At 50.5% G+C, this 17119-nt stretch overlaps 1 protein-coding gene and 1 pseudogene across 4 annotated transcripts in view; both read right to left on the reverse strand.

Moving 5' to 3' along the window:
• The window catches only part of ACTN1 (actinin alpha 1), an 89492-nt gene extending 85864 nt beyond the window's left edge, over positions 1 to 3628 (reverse strand). For 2 of the 4 annotated variants that reach the window (XM_072963293.1, XM_072963295.1), the window contains exon 1: positions 3138 to 3628. In XM_072963293.1, coding sequence (XP_072819394.1) covers positions 3138 to 3242 — 105 coding nt within the window. In that variant the 5' untranslated portion in view covers positions 3243 to 3628. Of the gene's footprint in view, positions 1 to 1734; positions 1754 to 3137 lie in introns of those variants that run through there. The other 2 variants (XM_072963292.1, XM_072963294.1) reach the window with 2 other exon arrangements.
• An 8492-nt stretch (positions 3629 to 12120) lies between these two features.
• On the reverse strand, positions 12121 to 15757 carry LOC140697046 (N-alpha-acetyltransferase 11-like; annotated as a pseudogene).
• Between the last annotated feature and the right edge of the window lie 1362 nt (positions 15758 to 17119).

A 17119-nucleotide genomic window follows, 5' to 3' on the forward strand; every position in this document is an offset into this window, starting at 1 on the left:
TGCTGCCTGCACAGACTTCTACCTGCATCTGCATCAAGCTTTACCGTTTGCCCAAGAATTACTTCCAACCTCGTCATTTAATCTGATGCCTGTAAGAGCCCCAGGGAGGTTGAGTAGGCCAGGCACATGGTCAGAACAGAAGCACCACAAGGACAGGGACCTCATCTGTCTAGTTCGGTGCTCTATTCTCAGGACCTGGAACCGGGCCTGGCACAGGGTAGGCATTCCAAGGCCATTTGTTGAAGGATCTAATAAAAGCCCAGAGAAGTGAAATGACTTGCCCGAGGTCTCACACATAGTCCTGGTTGTAGCAGGACTAAAAGGAGGGTCTTGTGCCTCCCATCCAGTGGCCTTTGTATCCTCCTCCCCTCCCCACCCCACACTCTCCTGCCTCCAACTGGAATGGTCAGCCTCTGTCCAGCTGTCAGCTCTGGTCCTACTCAACCCTCACCTCCCACGGTCAGCAGAGAGGGTGTAAAAGGCACCAAGTTACTTTTAAGTTGGATCTTCCACACGGAAGACCACTTTATATCCCCACCGCCGTGCTGAGAACTAGGTGAAATTCGCAGAACCTGAGAGAGAACAGAGAACTAATAGCAGGGGGAAAAAACCAAAAAACTGGTCCAGATGTTCCCAATCAGGCCCAGAGCTTGTGCCCTATACCCTTCTCCATCAACCCCACCAAAGCAGGTGTTGGCTCCCATTGCTCCAGCGATCTTTGCAGGCTCAGGATGCCAGGGCCAGCTTTCCAGCCTCCCTCTCCAACGAAGAACAAGTGAGGGGAAGCTGCCTGCCCCAAACATGGCTGCATCCCAGCCCCACCATGCACCAGTAGGGACTCTGGGCTGGTTACTTCCCCCTATGCCCCTCATTTCCTCATCCTCCTGTGTGACCGGCTCACAAAGCTGCCCAGAGTGACAACTGAAACAATATATGTGACGATATTAGAACAGTGCTCAGCACTCATCAGCAAATGCCAGCTCTTGGAACGGCTGAATTTTTACCAAGATAACCAAGTTTCCCAGATGACTCTGTTCCCACCTGGCTGCCCAGAGGCCTAGTGCACAGCCACCACCACCCAGGTCAGAGTTTTATGAGTGTGAGTGAGTGTGAGTGTGTGTGTGTGTAGAGAGAGACTATATAATTTTTCTCCCCACTGCTTTTAACATATTCATTTATTCATTTGAAAATACTGAATACTGTGTGCAGGTCCAGTGCCCAGTGCTTAGTCCCACAGTCCTTAAAAGGACCTAATTCCTAATTCTAAGGTAGTCCTGTCACCACTGCCCCAACAGGCACACAGTAAGTGCGAGGCAAACAGGAATTTCTCCTCTTCTACTCCACACAGATCCTAGATATTCACTCATTCTAATCCCACCCCTCCAGTTCCATTTAAAATCTATTCTCAAGGCTGTATACTTAAAGAAATAAAAAAAAAAGACACCCCATCCCAGCCCCCATGGGAATCGCCAAATGACTCACTTCATTCTCAGCTCCACCAACAGCCCAAATAACCCAGGAGATAATCTGGGTGAGAGAGGGACTCACCTCTCCCCGAGCTCTCCCTGAGGGGCCAACAGGAAGAGGGGGAGGGGTGTTTAAGCGACTGCCACATTGCAAAGAAGTCAGCTCAAAGCCCGGGGAACCTTCAGAACCGGCGGCACAGGGCTGGGCCCAGCAGAAGCCAAGACCCTGGGGCTTTGGGAAGCCCTTGGTGCGTGTGTTTTAAATTACCTCTGCTTGTCTGACGAAGTGAGTAAAAGGGCGCCGTTTCAGGGCTTAGGATTCCTGAGTGAGCTAATACAGGATGCCTTTGGCTGAAAAAAAAAAAAACTTCAGTCGGCTCCCTAAACTCCCCCCCCTTTTAAGTTTAAAAAAGGGAATGAATGTTACCATTTTTGGACATGAGCGTTCTCCCTCAAGCCCAGCCCTAACCGCACTATCCAGAGGGACGCGCCATCCTGTCCCCCCATTCCCAGATCAGCATGGGGGTGGGGGTGGAGGGGTGGTAAGGAGGGACCGGATGGGAGCGGGCAGCGGGGAGGGCGGGAGAAGGGGGTGTTCAGGGTACGTGGCCGCCTGGGGCAAGAGCTCACCGCGCAGGCAGGAAGCAGAGGCAGGGATGGGGCGCCCTCCCCCACCACCCCCGACAAGAGTGGTTTCTGACCTCTTCCTGCCACCGGCCACTGTGCCTGGGTCCTGTCGTCAGCTCCGAGCCCAGCGCTCGTGGCGGAGCGTGCACCCGGCACACAGCGACTGGGACGCGCGCCTCGGTGGCTAAGCATGGAGCCCCAATGATTGACCCTAAGTATCTCCAGAGACAATGCCCTGCCCTGGGGCCGCTCAACTCAGATCAAGTTGCCCCAGTTCACCTTCTCTCAGGAACGAGCTGGGGTCGGAGCGGCAGGACGCAGACGCTAGCCCATCTCGGCTCGCAGCTACCAACCACTGAGTTAGGCAATAAACGGTTTGCCGTCCTGACCCCGCCCCCACACGGCCCTCTGGGGAGCTAGCGTTTGCTCCCTGGTTCTCTCGGCCCCAACCTGACTCCAGCAAGTCCACCTCCAGGCAGACCGGGAGGCGGCTGCCAAACGTGCCGGCCTCCGCTTTCCCCTAGGCCTGTGGGTTGGGGCTGGGAGGACCCCTGCAGCTTGTCCTCTCCAGGTACCAAGACTAGGATGGCCCAAGAAGCGCGCTGCCACCGCACGCCATATGGAAAGGCGGTCAAGGGGCGGGGAAGAGAAGGGAAAATCGATCCGGAGCTATCAGCCACCGAGCCAGGGGCTGAGCCCCAGCCTCCCGAGCACCGCCCCCGCGCCCTGCCCGCGCGGGGCTGGTGCGGCTGCAGCCGGGTGGCCTGGATCGCCCGCCCCAAGACGACCTGCTCGCCAGCGGCCTCACCTCCCCGCGCTCAGACTCCGCGTTCGCGGGCTCTGGGGCCGGGACGCTCCCGCTTCCGCCCCGCGCCTGTAACCCAACACCCCACCTCGCTGCGGCGGCGCATCTCCCGCCCCCGCTCGTGCGCGCCTGGAGCCGGTTCGCAACCGGGAGCCGGGAGCCCGGAGCCCGGAGCCCGGAGCCCGACAGGCGGAGCGGCCCAGAGCGGGGGGCTGTGGCAGGCTGGGGCGATTGCTGACCTTTCTCTGCTGCTTCTCCCAAGCTGGGTCTAGGAGTAGGTCTCGATCCCAGTCCTCTTCGGGCTGCATGTAGTCGTTGGTTTGCTGGGAATCATAATGGTCCATGATGTTTCGCGCGTGCTAGGGGCTGGATTTCTTTCTCCACCTTCTCTCCTGGCGGCGGCTGCTGCTCGGGTGTAGGGAGGGAGTCGGGACGGGCTGGGCTGGGCTGGGCTGGCGGGGCCGGGCTAGCTCCCCTGCGCCCGGTTCCGCCGCGGCGCTGCTAGCAAAGACTGCTGCTCGGGGCGGCAGTGGTGGCGGTGGCGGCGGCTCGAGCTCGCGAACTGCCTGCCTGGCGCCGGCGCTCGGACCTAATCTCCACGCACACTGAGCGAGGCGGACACACTCGCGCTGCGGGAGCCGAGGCGGGCGGGGGCGAGGGGAAGGGGCAGAGCCCTCCCAAGGTTCTCCATTGGCCAGGCCGAGTTGCCCAAACTTCCCCCCATCGCCTCTCATTGGGAATTCCTGGCATCCGTCAGCCCGGCCGCGGCGCATATAGGTGGACTGGGCGGCTCCCTCCCGGGGCGCACGCCCCCGCCCATTCCCTGGGTTCCCACTCCCTCGCGGCTCATGTGACACCAGCTTAAGCTGAACGGGACCGAAGCCGGGGGACGGCTCCCCGAGCTCGGGGACCGAGCGGCAGCGCGCTTAGAAGCACCAGGAGCTGCCGAGGATTGGACACGCTCCCTGACCGCAAGAAGGCCCCTAACTCCGGCGCGCCAGCGTCCTGCGCTCCCACAGGCGCTCCAAACCCCAGACGGCCAGGGGGCTGGAGAAGGGACTCGAGGACCCGAGAAGCATTTCATTTTCTCTTTCCCAGGGTCCAGAGAGATCGGCACCCATGGAAGGGGGGCGGGGAATGCCGGACTGGAAAGGAATTTCCTGATTCTGCCGCCCCGCCCTGCCCGGCGCGACCTGGCAGACCCCTGCCCTCCCGGAGCCAGCTTTTTTGCCAGCCAAAGGCGCTGAGAGGCCACACTGCTTTCCCGCCTCCCTGCGGGGTCCTTTGGTGGCCCGCCCTTGGACTCAGGAGACTGCTCCGCCCTGGGGCTTCCCGGGTGGTGGCTACGTCGCTCAGCCTGGGGATCCCCGTGGGCTGGCAGGGTGGGAGCTCTCCTTATATATACACACCTGGGCAGCATCCTGATGACTCTGAGTATCTACGGGCTCCACACCCCCTGATGCACACTCCTGACAATTAGGGAAACCGAGGTTCAAAGAGTTGAGCTTGAAAAGGGATTTATCGGGTTCTCGGGACTCCACAGGCCAACCTTGTAACCTTATGCCTGACAAAAAAAGCCTTATTGTTACTGGAGAAGAAAGGAGGGCAAAATTGCGGAAACACCTTAACTTCTTGGTGCCTGCCTGGGCTTCCATCCTCAGGCCTAGTAAGAGGAGAGCCTACACACTCCACAGCCGCAGTGACAGACATCAGGAAGAGGCAGGCCTCACATCCTGGCGGGCTCTTCTGAGGGGTCCTGGACGGAAGAACAATAGCAAGACCTCCAGTAGGTTATGCACAGAGTCGTGCTTACTCCGTATTTGTGGCCCTGAGGGATGGCTGAGACTACTGGAAAACATTCCAGCATGTCTGTCCAGAGATGAGTGAAGGAGTTGGAAAGGGCCATGAATTCACATACCTTTAAGGCCACAGATGGCGAAGGTGAAGAAAGTGCCCGTGACTCTCAGGAGCCAGCCGCTGCTGTTGTAAGCAGATATGGGTGGTGCTGTTGTTGCCAGCATCATTAGTCAACCTCGCACGTTTATGCAAGTGTCATCGGTCAGCACTGTGCCTGCCATAAGTCCCTGGCTGAGGAAGCAATGCTTCTGAGCCACGGAGACAGCAGATTTATGGACTATTTTATATCCACTTCTAAACCATGGCTCTAAACCTGACGTAGAGGGTAATGATGGTGCTGTAGCCATTCATTCACTCAATAAATATTTGCTGAGTTCCATCCGTGTGTCAGGGGCTGTGCTAGATGTTATGTATACAGAGATGAAAAAGAACACACTCCCTACCCCCATGCAGCTCAGCAGAGACAGACACAGAAACAAAAATATACTGCAAGGAGATGGATCTGGCCAGGGGGCTGGGGGGCGGTACAGAGGTTGAGCTTTGAGCTCAGTATAGGAAAGGAGGCTCTGGGTATAACTTTTTGGAGGAGGTGAAATTCAAGTGAGCCTTAAGGAACAAGAGTCAGTCAGACAAAGAGGAGTGTGGGAGGTTATTCCAGGCAGAAGAAATAGTGTGAGCTAATACACGGGGGCAGGAAACTGCATGGTATAAAAGGAATGCCTAGCATTTCAACATGATGAGACTAGAAATTCAAGGCCAGGAGGGACAAGAGATGGGGCTGGAGAGATGGGCAGCAGCCAGGCCTCCTGTGCCATGTGAAGTGTGGATGTGAGGGGAGCAATGCTGGCTGGAAGTTGTGACAACCAGTTGCCAAGGAGTTGCAATAATCCAGATAGGAATGGTGTCTTAGTCCGTTTGGGCTGCTGTAACAGAATACTATAGATGGCATGGTTTAAACAAGGCCATTTATTTCTCTCAGTTCTGGTGGCTGGAAAATCCAAAGTCAGATTTGGTGTCTGGTGAGAGCATGGTTCCTGGTTCAAAATCAGCCATCTTCCCACTGTGCCCTCACATGGTGGAAGGGGCAGGGAGCTCGCTGCGGTCTCTTTTATAAGGGCACTAATCCCATTCGTGAGGGCTCTGCCCTCATGAGTGAATGGCCTCCTCATACCATCACATTGGGGGTTAGCATTTCAACATCTGAATTTGGGAGTGGGGAGACATAAACACTGAGTCTCTGGCAAATGGAGAAGAATGGATGGATAGATAAAACATACTTAGGAGAGAAAACTAAGAGGCCTGGGAGTTTGGATGTGAGGAAGGGAGAGTTTTTGCTGCTCTCAACAATATTCAACGAGACAGACCATGCACTTTACCTATATTATTTAGCTCCAACTATAAGGTGAGAATGTCTCCATCTTACAGAGAAAACCAGTTAATTCTTAAAGAGGTAGCTAACTAGTCCAAAGTTACACAGGTGTGTGTGTGTGTGTATATATATATATAATTCCTAAACCTGTGCTTTTAACCCAACGGCTCTCAACCTGGGATAGTTACACACGCACACATACACATGATATTCAGCAATGTCTGGAGACATTTTGGTTGCCACAACTGGTGGGTTACTATTAGCATGCAGTGGATAGAGGCCAGGAATACTGTTAAACATCGGACAATGAACAGGACAGTCCTCCTATAACAAAAAATGACCCAGCTCAACCCATCTAGCACACCTAGGTTAAGAACCACTGTTTTCACCATAGGGCTCTAGTTTAGAGGATCAGGTGAATGGTGGAAGTACAATCAATTGAGATAAAGAATTTCAGGTTTGGGAGCAGAATCACGGATTGAGTTTGAACCTACTGAACCAGAAGTCTCTGAGAATGTCCAGATTCAGCTGTCTAGCAAGCAGCTGACAACATAGCCTTGAACTGAGGGGAAACAGCATCTGAGAGTCATCTGACTAAAGATAGTATGGACAGCATGAGACACTCCAGGGAGAATACCTGAGTGGAGATGAGAAGAGCACCCAGCAGAAACCAGAGGAGCGGCACTTAGAAGGGAGTGTACAAAGCAGGAACCCCTGGGGGAGGGAGACAGACAGGAAATGATCTGCAGGAATGCAGGCTGTCTGGACAACATGGTGTCATGAAAATCCAAAGAGTGAAGCTTCAAAGTGAGGGGAGTCAGCAACATCAGATGTAGCAGAAAAGCCTGGAAAGTAAGGCCTAAAAAGTTGTCTTTGGAACCACCCAGTATGCACATTAGGTTTCTGGATTTTTCACTCAGTTTCATGTCTGTGAGATTCGTTTATGTTGTGCCTTGTAGCAGTAGTTGATTTTTTTGTTTTTTGGTTTGGGTTTTTGCCCCCTGTGTAGTATTCCATTGTGTAAGTACATCCTAAGTAAAGTGTCCACTCTCCTATCCATACATTTGCATCATCTCCAGTTTGGAACTACTACAAATAAAGCTGCTATGAATAGTTTCATATTTTTATGTCTGTTTTTGGTGAATATATGCATTAATTTCTCATATATACACACACACCTAGGAATGGAATTGTTGCACCATAAAGTAGGTATATATTTCATTTTAGTGGATATTGCCAAACGATTTTTCAAATTAGCTATAACAATTTACTCTCCAAGCAACAGGGCATGAGAATTTCAATTGCTTGGTATTACTAAAAATTTTTTCCCACCACTTGGTATTATTTAAAAATTGTTTTTCTAATTTTAGCCATTAAGCTAGGTGAGTAGTGTTTTCTTTCTATGGGTTTACTTTATTCATATGCTTGTTAATCATTTGAATAAATAACTCCTATTCCTGCTGCCATTGGTAACAATGATTGAGTCTCAGTTTATTAGCTGCTTATGATGAGAGATGATGACATGCATATTTTATTAACTCTCCCAAGTTTCATGCGTTCATTCATTCAACAAATACTTACCAAGCAACTGCTCTCTGCACAGCGCTGTACTGGAGAGTAAAGATGCAAGAGCAAACAAGAAAGATGTGGTCCTGTAGCTCTTGGAACAGTTAGTTGATGCTCAGTAAATAGTCCATGAACACTTGTTTGAGGAGGCTGTTTGGCCCCTGGTGGGAGTTGTTTTGTTTTACTTTGCATTGGAGCAGGTCCATTAAGACTTTTCAATCAAAAGTTTAAGAGAAACAGCTCCTTTACAAAAAAAATAATAATAATAATAACACCAGGTCACGTGGGCAGCCCAAGTGGAGTGAGGAAAGATCATAAAGGAAAATGGGAGGGTTCATCTTGGAAAGAGCCCTGACTCCTTTCTTCCCAGAGGCTCAGCCTTTCTTATCCCTTTTCCATCCACCCTTTGGATTTCTCTGGATGTGATGGCAAAGGAACCAAGACTGTGAGCAGAGGTCTCGCCATGCTACAGCCAGTGGGTGTGAACCACGACTCAAGTTGGTGGCTGGGAAGAGAACACTAATGTTCTTTCCACCAGTCAGGCCTTTCTCTGGAGCTACTCAACGAACATACTCCGGACTCAGCAGCAGCAGGTTCTGAGACGCTAGCCCAATCCATTACCAGCCCTCTAGGCAGCTGCTTCTGCCCCAGCTGAGCTGGCGATGAGTCACTCAGAAAGCCAGAGGCATTTTGCTGCTGAAAGAACTTAGCTCTGGAGTAGATGGCCCAACTTCCCTTAGAAAGAGGGAGGAATTATGTCTGTGAGTTCTGGGAGTACTTCCCAAGCACACACTTTGTGCCAGGCAGGATGCTAAGAGACTCAGAGAAGAGCCCTGGTCCTCCCAGTCCTCCTAATCTGGTTGGGACCAAACCACGGGATTCCTCCCCTAGAACTCATCCATCCAACAGACAGTTACTGATGGCACAGTCTGAGGGCAAAAACGAACTGCACTGACATGTGCAGTGACGTAAAGAATGCAAACTGCCAGCCCGGAGCCTGGCCTGCCTCAGCCACTCATAAGGGCCTTTTTCCCACCTCATGGTGAGTAATTGACCACACACGCCCTGTGAGGGAAACACAAGCAAGTAGGATCTGCAAGATTCTGGAAACTAAAAGCACCATGGGCCTCCCAGCCCAGAGATCCTGGGTTTTCCTTCAGTGTGTCCTGAACCTCTGACCTTGCAGCCTAATGGTAACAGGCTCCTTATGGGCTCTTCCCAAGAGCTAAGGACATGGTGGTATTTGCAGAAGGCTAGAAGGAGGGGGGAAATCTACAGTTTCTAGCTCAGAAAGCCAGAGGCCTCAGTTTTTTCCCAGTCCCAATAACAATGTAACTCATTTGTTTATTTGATTATTATTTTTTTAACGAGGTACTGGGGATTGAATTTAGGGCCTTATGCATGCTAAGCATGCACTCTCCCACTGAACTATACCCTCTCCCAATAGCAATCTAACTCATGAACTCACTTTCCCCTGAACTCCCACAGCACACCATTTGTAACTGAGAGAGCAATTTTTGCTTTATTATAGTCCTTTGTTGGCATTTTATTTCCTGCTGTCCCCATGCAGTCTTAGTTTCCCCCACATCACCTAACACAGGGCCTCGGATACAATAGATGCTCCAGTCCAATCTTGGCTGAACGAAAAACAGCCCTCATCGAATTCCATCTCTGTGCCTTCCTTTCCCCCAACAATCTGTGGGAGGCCCGGGGAAGCCAGTAGCCCATGTAAGCATCTCATAAGTCCTCTGACCTCCCAAGAAACCAGTGCTGGAGAAATTGACTAGGCCATCACACTAGGTACCCTGCTGCCCCAGCCAGCAGCTCTCAGCCCTCAGGCCTAAGCCCTCAGCCAACCGCACCAGTTCCTGCCCCTCCCACAACAGGCTCATCAGGGGAGGAAAGACAATCAGCTGTGTCCCTCTTGCAGCATCTTTATTAAAAGATTGGCCTGGAGCAGGCAGAAAAATCTCTTTAGTTCTCGCACCCTGCCCACTTCTCAGGTCTTAGTTCTCTGGTGATGGACTATCTGGCCTGTCTGGTGCCCTCTTTTTCATCTTTTTTTGTTTACATCTGTCCCCCAAAGTCCAGGGATCAAATCCAAGCAGAAGCCTCAGAAATCTCCCTCTCAGATAGCCACCCTGGGGTCAGCTTTGTTAGCAGGAGATAGCTGTATCTGACAGTTGCCCAACCTGAGCCCTCCAAGGAATGGGGGCGGGGGGCTCTCCCCCAGCTGTCTCTGGTTCCTCGCACAAAGCGAGCAAAATGCCCAAATCACAGCTGGGAAATTCCTGGTGAGTAAAAACAGCACCCCCCACTCCCCAGCCTGCTTTGGGAGCTGGCAGGCCAATTCCAGGCTAGGGGAGTGAGTTGCATGGGAGCCTAGCCAACCCCAGCTTCTCTCTCTTAGCTACTGGGTCCCCCTGGTCTTCCACAGAAATCCAACCCTAGATGCCCACTCAGGTCACTCCATGGAAATAATAGGATTGCTTTTTGGGAGCAGGCCTCCTTCACTGGGCAGCAGGGTAACATCAGAGGAAAAGCCCTGCGAATGGAGAAAGCTGGACTCACCAGATGGTCTTTAAGCTGAGTCCTGTTCTAAGAACATCCTTCTCAGGCTCCTCCTTCACATCTTCAATGACAAGAGGGTTTGAGTATCAGAAACAGTGTTTCTCAGTCTGGAATACTAAGTAAGTTCCTTTATAAAGGATACAAATTCTCACAAAGTTACTTAATTTTTGTTTTAATGTTCCTTAAATGTGAGCAAACATAAAACTAGGCACAAACGTCTCAAGGTTTACAATCAAGATAAAATCAAAATATGCTTACAAATTCTATTTAACAGAAACTATGAAACCAGTAAGATTCAAACGAGCCATATTAACTTAAACATGACTTGTTATTTGCTGAAATTAAACTACTACTCCCAGCATGATGTAAGCTCTGACTGCCATGCAGCAGGTGCTGCTTTTGTGTTCGGGACGCCTGTATCGCCACACGCCAGGCGATGACTCAACTCTCCTACTACTTTCTCTATTTGAACCACCGCATCAGGGCATCATTTAACCTTCATTTGGTGGGAACACCCTGTAATGCATTAAATTCCCCTCTGCTGTTTTCTCATTAGCTCTCGACAATTAAAGTGTTTTTTTTTTCTTTTTAATCTTTTTGCCAACAGGATCCTTCTCTCAAGTTTCACTGTCCTTATCTATAACAGGAGAATCCTCTTCATCCTACCTACTTCACAGGATGGTTGTGAACATTCATTCATATATTCGGCCATTATGTACTGTGTACATATTATGTGCCAGACTCTGTTTTAGACACAGAGGGTATAGCAGTGACCAGAATGGACAAAAATCCCTGCCCTGTGGAGCTCACATTCCAATGTGATATTTATCTTCTAATAAGATAAACAAGGAAAATAATGTGATAGAATTCAGGAAAAAAGATAAAGCAGGGAAGGGGACTAGAGGGTATGGGGACCTGATGTGTGGGTTTTCCAATTCTACCAAGCAATTCTTCAACACCAGCTGGGTGTCCTACACACCGTTTGACTCAGTTCTGACACTATCTACCTGGAAACAGCTTCAGGTTAAGGCTCAGTCCGACAAGACTTCAGATGCCAATTGCAAGTCAGGATTGCCACCTGTGCTTCCAACCCACTGGTTCCCCGGGTTCAATTAATTTGCTTAAGTGGTTAAGAGAACACAGAGAAACATATTACTTACTAGATTACCAGTTTATTATAAAAGGATATAATTCAGGAACAACCATTTGGAAATCCCTGAGGGGATGGTCATGTGCACAGGGCAAGGTATGTGGAAATGGGTGCAGAGTTTTTATGTCCTCTCTGGCATTTCATTCTCCCCAAATATCCACATATTCACCAATCCAAAAACTCTGAAACCACCTACCCCACCTGAACTCACCCCCTCCCCACCCCAACCCTATACTCACTGGGTTTTTATGGAGGCTTCATTACACAGACATGATTGATTAAATCACTGGTCGCTGGCAATTGATTCAACCTCCAACTGCTCTCACTTCCCTGGAGGTCACGGGGGTGGGGCTGAGAGTTCCAACCCTTCAAAAACAAGGTTGGTTTCCTTGGCAACCAGCCCCCATCCTTAGGTGCTTTCCAAAAGTCATCTTGCTAACATAAACTCTGGTGTGGTTGAAAGGGGTTTGTTATGAATATCAAGACATCTTTATTGCTCTTATAACTTAGGAAATTTTGAGGGTTTTAGGAGCTCTGTGCCAAAAACAGGACAAAAATCAAATATACATTTCTCTCTCTCTCTTTTTTTTTTTTCAGATTAGATACACCAATTTAATTACTGGTTGTCCTTTTCTTAAAATCTCCAAATTCCGACTGCATAGTAGAAGCCCTTCCTCACCCCTTTCTCCCACTGGGAAGGAGAAGGCGCCCACCTCAAGGGAGGGGAGGGCTCGACAGCGGACAGGTCCCCAGAGGAAGGCAGAGGAAACAGAACACTTCTACCAGAAGAGGCAAAGGAGGAAGGGGGAGGGGGCATGAGGGGGCATGACCATCCCCTCAGGGATGAAACCCCAGATAAATAATGGCAAAACCCGAAGGCAGAGGAGCTTCAGGAGTTTGTCCTGCTCCCTGTTCAGCGTTCTAGGAAGAGAGAACCTTGCAAGACAACCACACCCAGCGCAGGACTACTGCAAAAAAGCAGAATAAAACGGCGGCATGGTGTGAGCAGGCCAGGGAAGGCTCTGCGGAGGCAGACCTCTCACTCCCTTGGCCCTTGCGCATCAGGCTCTTGCATCCTCGTGTTCCTTCATGGTCCCTGTAGGGTATGAGGAAGGCCGAGAGGCGAGAGAGAGAAGCCTTTGGGGTTACTGCGAGAGGACCCCAGAGCAGAAGCAGCAGAGCAGGTGCAGGCCAAGCCAGGGCTCGGAGGGCCGACATGGCCAAGGCACGAGGACCTGCAATGCTTAAGCGGGCTCTAGGAGGTGGAATCTGAGTCTTCTGAGCTGTCCTGGACATCTCTGCATTCCGCGGACTTGCTGGGTTCCTTGCTGTCACAGCCACTTTGTCAGGGGCCAGGGTTCTTCTCCTCGCGACAGGCCTCCTCAGAACCGGGAAGCATGCTGCCCTGGGTCTCCTGGTTCTCCCTGGAGCCCAGCACCACGCACCTGCCTTCTCCTTCAGCCCCAGCTGCCTCCTCAGCTCACCTGTCATCAGTTTCAGAGCATGAGCATCTTCTCCATCTGCATAGTATTTGGGTTCCACCTCACTAACCTGAAAGTTGAGGTGTTAGGATAGAGGTGCAAGGCTGCCCAGTTACTCTGCCTGATGTGCAGGAACATGTACTTGGCGCCAAAGTTCTCGTAGCATCCAGAAGGCCTGGTCCATTGGCTTCTGGGCCAGGCCAGGTGCTGGTGTGAACGTTTCATGGCCAGTGAGGTGTTATGTCCGTGGGGGACACCATCTGGGTCCTCCTGTATCTTGGCCAGGACATAGCCCACGATCTTGCTATCCTCGTCCTCAGTCATGTAAGAGAGCTGGGGCCAGGAAAGGCCATGACAGAAACAGTATTTCATCTGCTAGTTCTCGGGAAGGCAAAGGAGGTTGCCATGTTGCATGCTCGTCAGCTGTCTGGCCGAACATTCCGGATTGTTCTGAGACAACAGGGCAGCGGGTCTGAAGGCGGCGGCCCGAGGAGAGGCTTCTGCCAAACACAGGGGATACTGTTTGCCATGGGAGTTTGAGTCCAGGCGGCCAAAGCCACCAGGCTGAAAGGTGTGGAGGCTGGATGGCCAGAAGGCACAATCTATATCTGTTATTATAAATCACAATATCATAGGGGAGAAATAGAGGCAGGTTACTTTTTTAAATTGAATAGGTAACATTTAAGACCTAAGCAACATGAAGACGCAAAAGCATTCAGGGAATAGCCAGGAGGCTAGAGTGGAATAAAGCACGTGAGACTCACGCAGAAAACTACAGGGCAAATGTGGGTAGAATAGATAGATACTCATTGTTTCACTGCCCAGAAACCATTTCCTCTCCTGGCAACTGTACCTCAGTTTTCCTCTAGGGAGGCACCTCCCTTACCCCACACCCTGGGCTGCAGGTAGAGTTGACCCCACCCCTAACCACCAGGGCTGGGCAATGATGGGCCTGGCCAATCAGAGCACAATTGGTGTAAGACTGGGCAGGGGACCCAAGCGGAATGAATGGCACACAGGGAGCCTTGCTGGCACTCCTAGGGGAGAGGTATACAGTCTTTTCCCCTGGACATCCCAGCACTAAGGATATTAGGAGCCTGGAGGTTTCAGGAGCCACCATATGGGACCTGAGGGGAAGAGCCAGCACAGAGGAAGACAGTTCTAAGAGGCAGAGAAAAACTGAGTCCTGATGACATCTTTTGATTTCTTGCATGAAGTTGTACCCACTTCTGGAATTCTCAGTTGTATGCACCAGTTAATTTCCTTTTTTTCCCATAAGCTAGTATATTAGTTCCTGAATGATGCATAATAAAGTACTACAAAACTTAGTGGCTGAAAGAATAGACATTAATTATCTCGCAGTTTCTGTAGGTCAGGGGTTCGGGGGTGGTGCAAGCTGAATGGCTCTGGCTCAGGGTCTCGCAAAGGAGTCAGGCTGGAAGCTAGCAGGGCCTCTGAAGGCCTGAGTGGGCTTTCACGGTAGTTCACCCGTGTGGCTGTTGGCAGGAGGCCTCCGTTCCTTGTCATTGGACTCTGCATGGGCTGGTTGAGTGTCCTCACAACACGGCAGCTGGTTCCCCCAGAATGAATTAACCAAGAGAGCAAGTGAGGGGTGCCTCTTCTAACCTCATCTCTGAAATGCACATTGTCACATCCACTCATTCTGTCTGTTAGAAGTGAGTTACTGAGCCCAGACTACACCCAAAGGCAGGGGAATCCATCTCTACCTCACGAAGAGAGGAGGATCAAAGAATTTGTGGACATATTTTTAAACTACCACACATAGTTTGAGCTTGGTTTTCTGTCACTTGCAACCAATGGACTTCTGATAGATACTCAGGAGTTTAGCGCTATTATGTTAGTGCTCTTATAACATGGCTTACCGCAAAACAAACAAAAAACCAGTAGTCAAGGAGTGCCATGTAACTATCCCTCCAAAAAAAAACTTAAAAAAAAAGAAAGAAAGAAAGAAAGAAAAAGAAATGCCAACATAGGGTATCTTAGAAATACTGCTTTGATCCGGTCCTACCTAAGTTCAAAAACCTCCAGTGGCCCTCATGGTCCAAAAGTCCAGATTTCTTTTTTTCTTTTTTAAATTTTTTGTTTTGTTTACAAATTTCTTTATATCACACACAAAGCCCATTACAGCCTGGTCCCTGTGTCTTCTCTCCCGCTTTCCTACAACCTCCCTGCCTTAGAATCTGCAAGCTGCTTACTCTTCTCTGAATAAGCCATGTCTCCACATCTCTATGCCTTTGTAGAGCTCAGCTCATCTCTCAAATCCAAATCAAATGTCACCTCTTCTGTGAAGATGTCCCTGACTTCATCCCCCAAAATGTTAATACTACTTCATTGATACCTACTGAGTGTCAGGCACTTCGTATTTATGTCCAGTTCTATAAATCCATAACCCTGAATTTATGTGCAATTTCTATTACCCATTTTACAAATAAGAAGATTCAGGCTCCTCCAGAGGGGCTGAGGAGTGTGCCTATGGTCCTCCAGCTGGTAAGGGACAGAGAAATTTTGGTATACCCTAGTTAGTTGGTTAGTTAGTTCATTAGTTCATTACTTCTTCCTTCCTCTGCTCCTAAACCATCATGTTCATACACACTGAGTATAGTTATTGGTGAATCTGGCTCCCCTGAGAGACCATGAACTTCTTGGGGGCCTGGCCCCCATCTTGGAGAGCCACCCTTCATGGAGCACTTTGCTATAGGCATTAGGCACAGTTGCCCATTTCTCAGAGGAGGAAATCAGGCCTCAGAGGAATTAAGTGACCGAGATCTGACTCCAGACTTACCTCTCACATGTAACACTGCATGACACATAGTGAGTGTTCAGCGTGCACTTGTTGGAAGGCATGACTAGGGGGAAAGAGTGAATGAGAACTGGGCACCCCCTAGGCTCCCCACCCCCATCATCTCCAGCTGTGAGGCTGCTGTTTACCTGCCTCTGGTTGAGTTGGGGTTGGAGGGGTGGGGGGTCTGCAGACAGGTGAAGCAGAAGGGCCCTGGCTTCTGGTACTGGCTCAGCTTCCATCCAACGGGGTGACCTTTGGCAGGTCTCTCCACGACTTGGGGCCTCCTTTTATACTATCAGATGAAGGGGAAGCACTAAGAGCCCACCAAACAATGCCAGGTGAGATTTAACTACACACAGAAAGGGGCAACCCAGACCTTGTGGGGCCCAGCAGCTCCTCAGGAGGCCAGGGCTCAGGGCTCCTCTACACCTGGCACACTGCTTGCTCTGGCAACCACGGTGGGCCTCTGCCTTGAAATAAGTAAGTGCCCACCCTCATGGGCCACCCCAGCCTCCCAGTGTCCCACTCAGAGTCCTCCATGTCAGATAAGAAGCTGAGATGGGCTCTCACCCTATGTGCCTTACCTTGAATGTGTTCAAGTTAAATTTTAGCTGCCGTCCCCGCCTGGGACCCAGAAGAGATGAACTCCATCTGGAGTTTCTCACAGGCCTCCACCGCCTCGGCCAGCCAGACCGTGTTTGGAAAAACAACTTCATCAGCTCATTTCCGCCTCCAACCCTTACTAAATGCATTAGGGCAACAGGAGCCCCAGGGTTGACCTTTGCAGCATCCATTGTTACAGCTATTATTACTGACACAAACAATAGCCAGGATAATAATTTGCAGTTAAATGGTTCTTTAATCGAAGGGCTGGAGGATTCTGGGACTATTACCTCATGGCCCGCCTGGCACCCTCCCACCAGCCTTTTCTTCAAGTCCCTCTCCCACACACCCTCCTCCACATTCTCTAGTCTCTAACTCTATTTTGGCAGAGTTTAGGACCATGCCCCCAGGTCCCAGCCTGGAGGAAAAGGCTCAGAAGGGACACTGGCCAGGCCTCAGATATCTTCCTGTCTCCCATCTGTTCCATCATCCTGAGCAAGTCCCTTCCCTGACCTGTTTCTCTGTATGCTCAGAGGAAGAACAATTTTTAACAGAAGTGTCTTCAATACTGAGTATGGAATTAAAACTTGGGTAAATATAATCTTGAAGCAGGTATATGGTTCACTGTGGTAGTGGGTGCCCCTGCTCCTGATTGGCCCAAAGTAAAGTAATCTGCAAGCATAGCCTTCTCCTAGAGAATTACTACCATAAAGTTCATAAAACTAAGCTAGCGAAGGGGAAGCGCTATGAAGGGGAAGCGCTAAGAGCGCTTTCTTTCCTCTCCTTTGTTCTTTCTTTCTTTCCTTCCTTTCTAGTGTCCA

Source organism: Vicugna pacos, chromosome 6 (genome assembly GCF_048564905.1).
Source record: "Vicugna pacos chromosome 6, VicPac4, whole genome shotgun sequence".
NCBI classification, from domain to species: Eukaryota; Metazoa; Chordata; class Mammalia; order Artiodactyla; family Camelidae; genus Vicugna; species Vicugna pacos.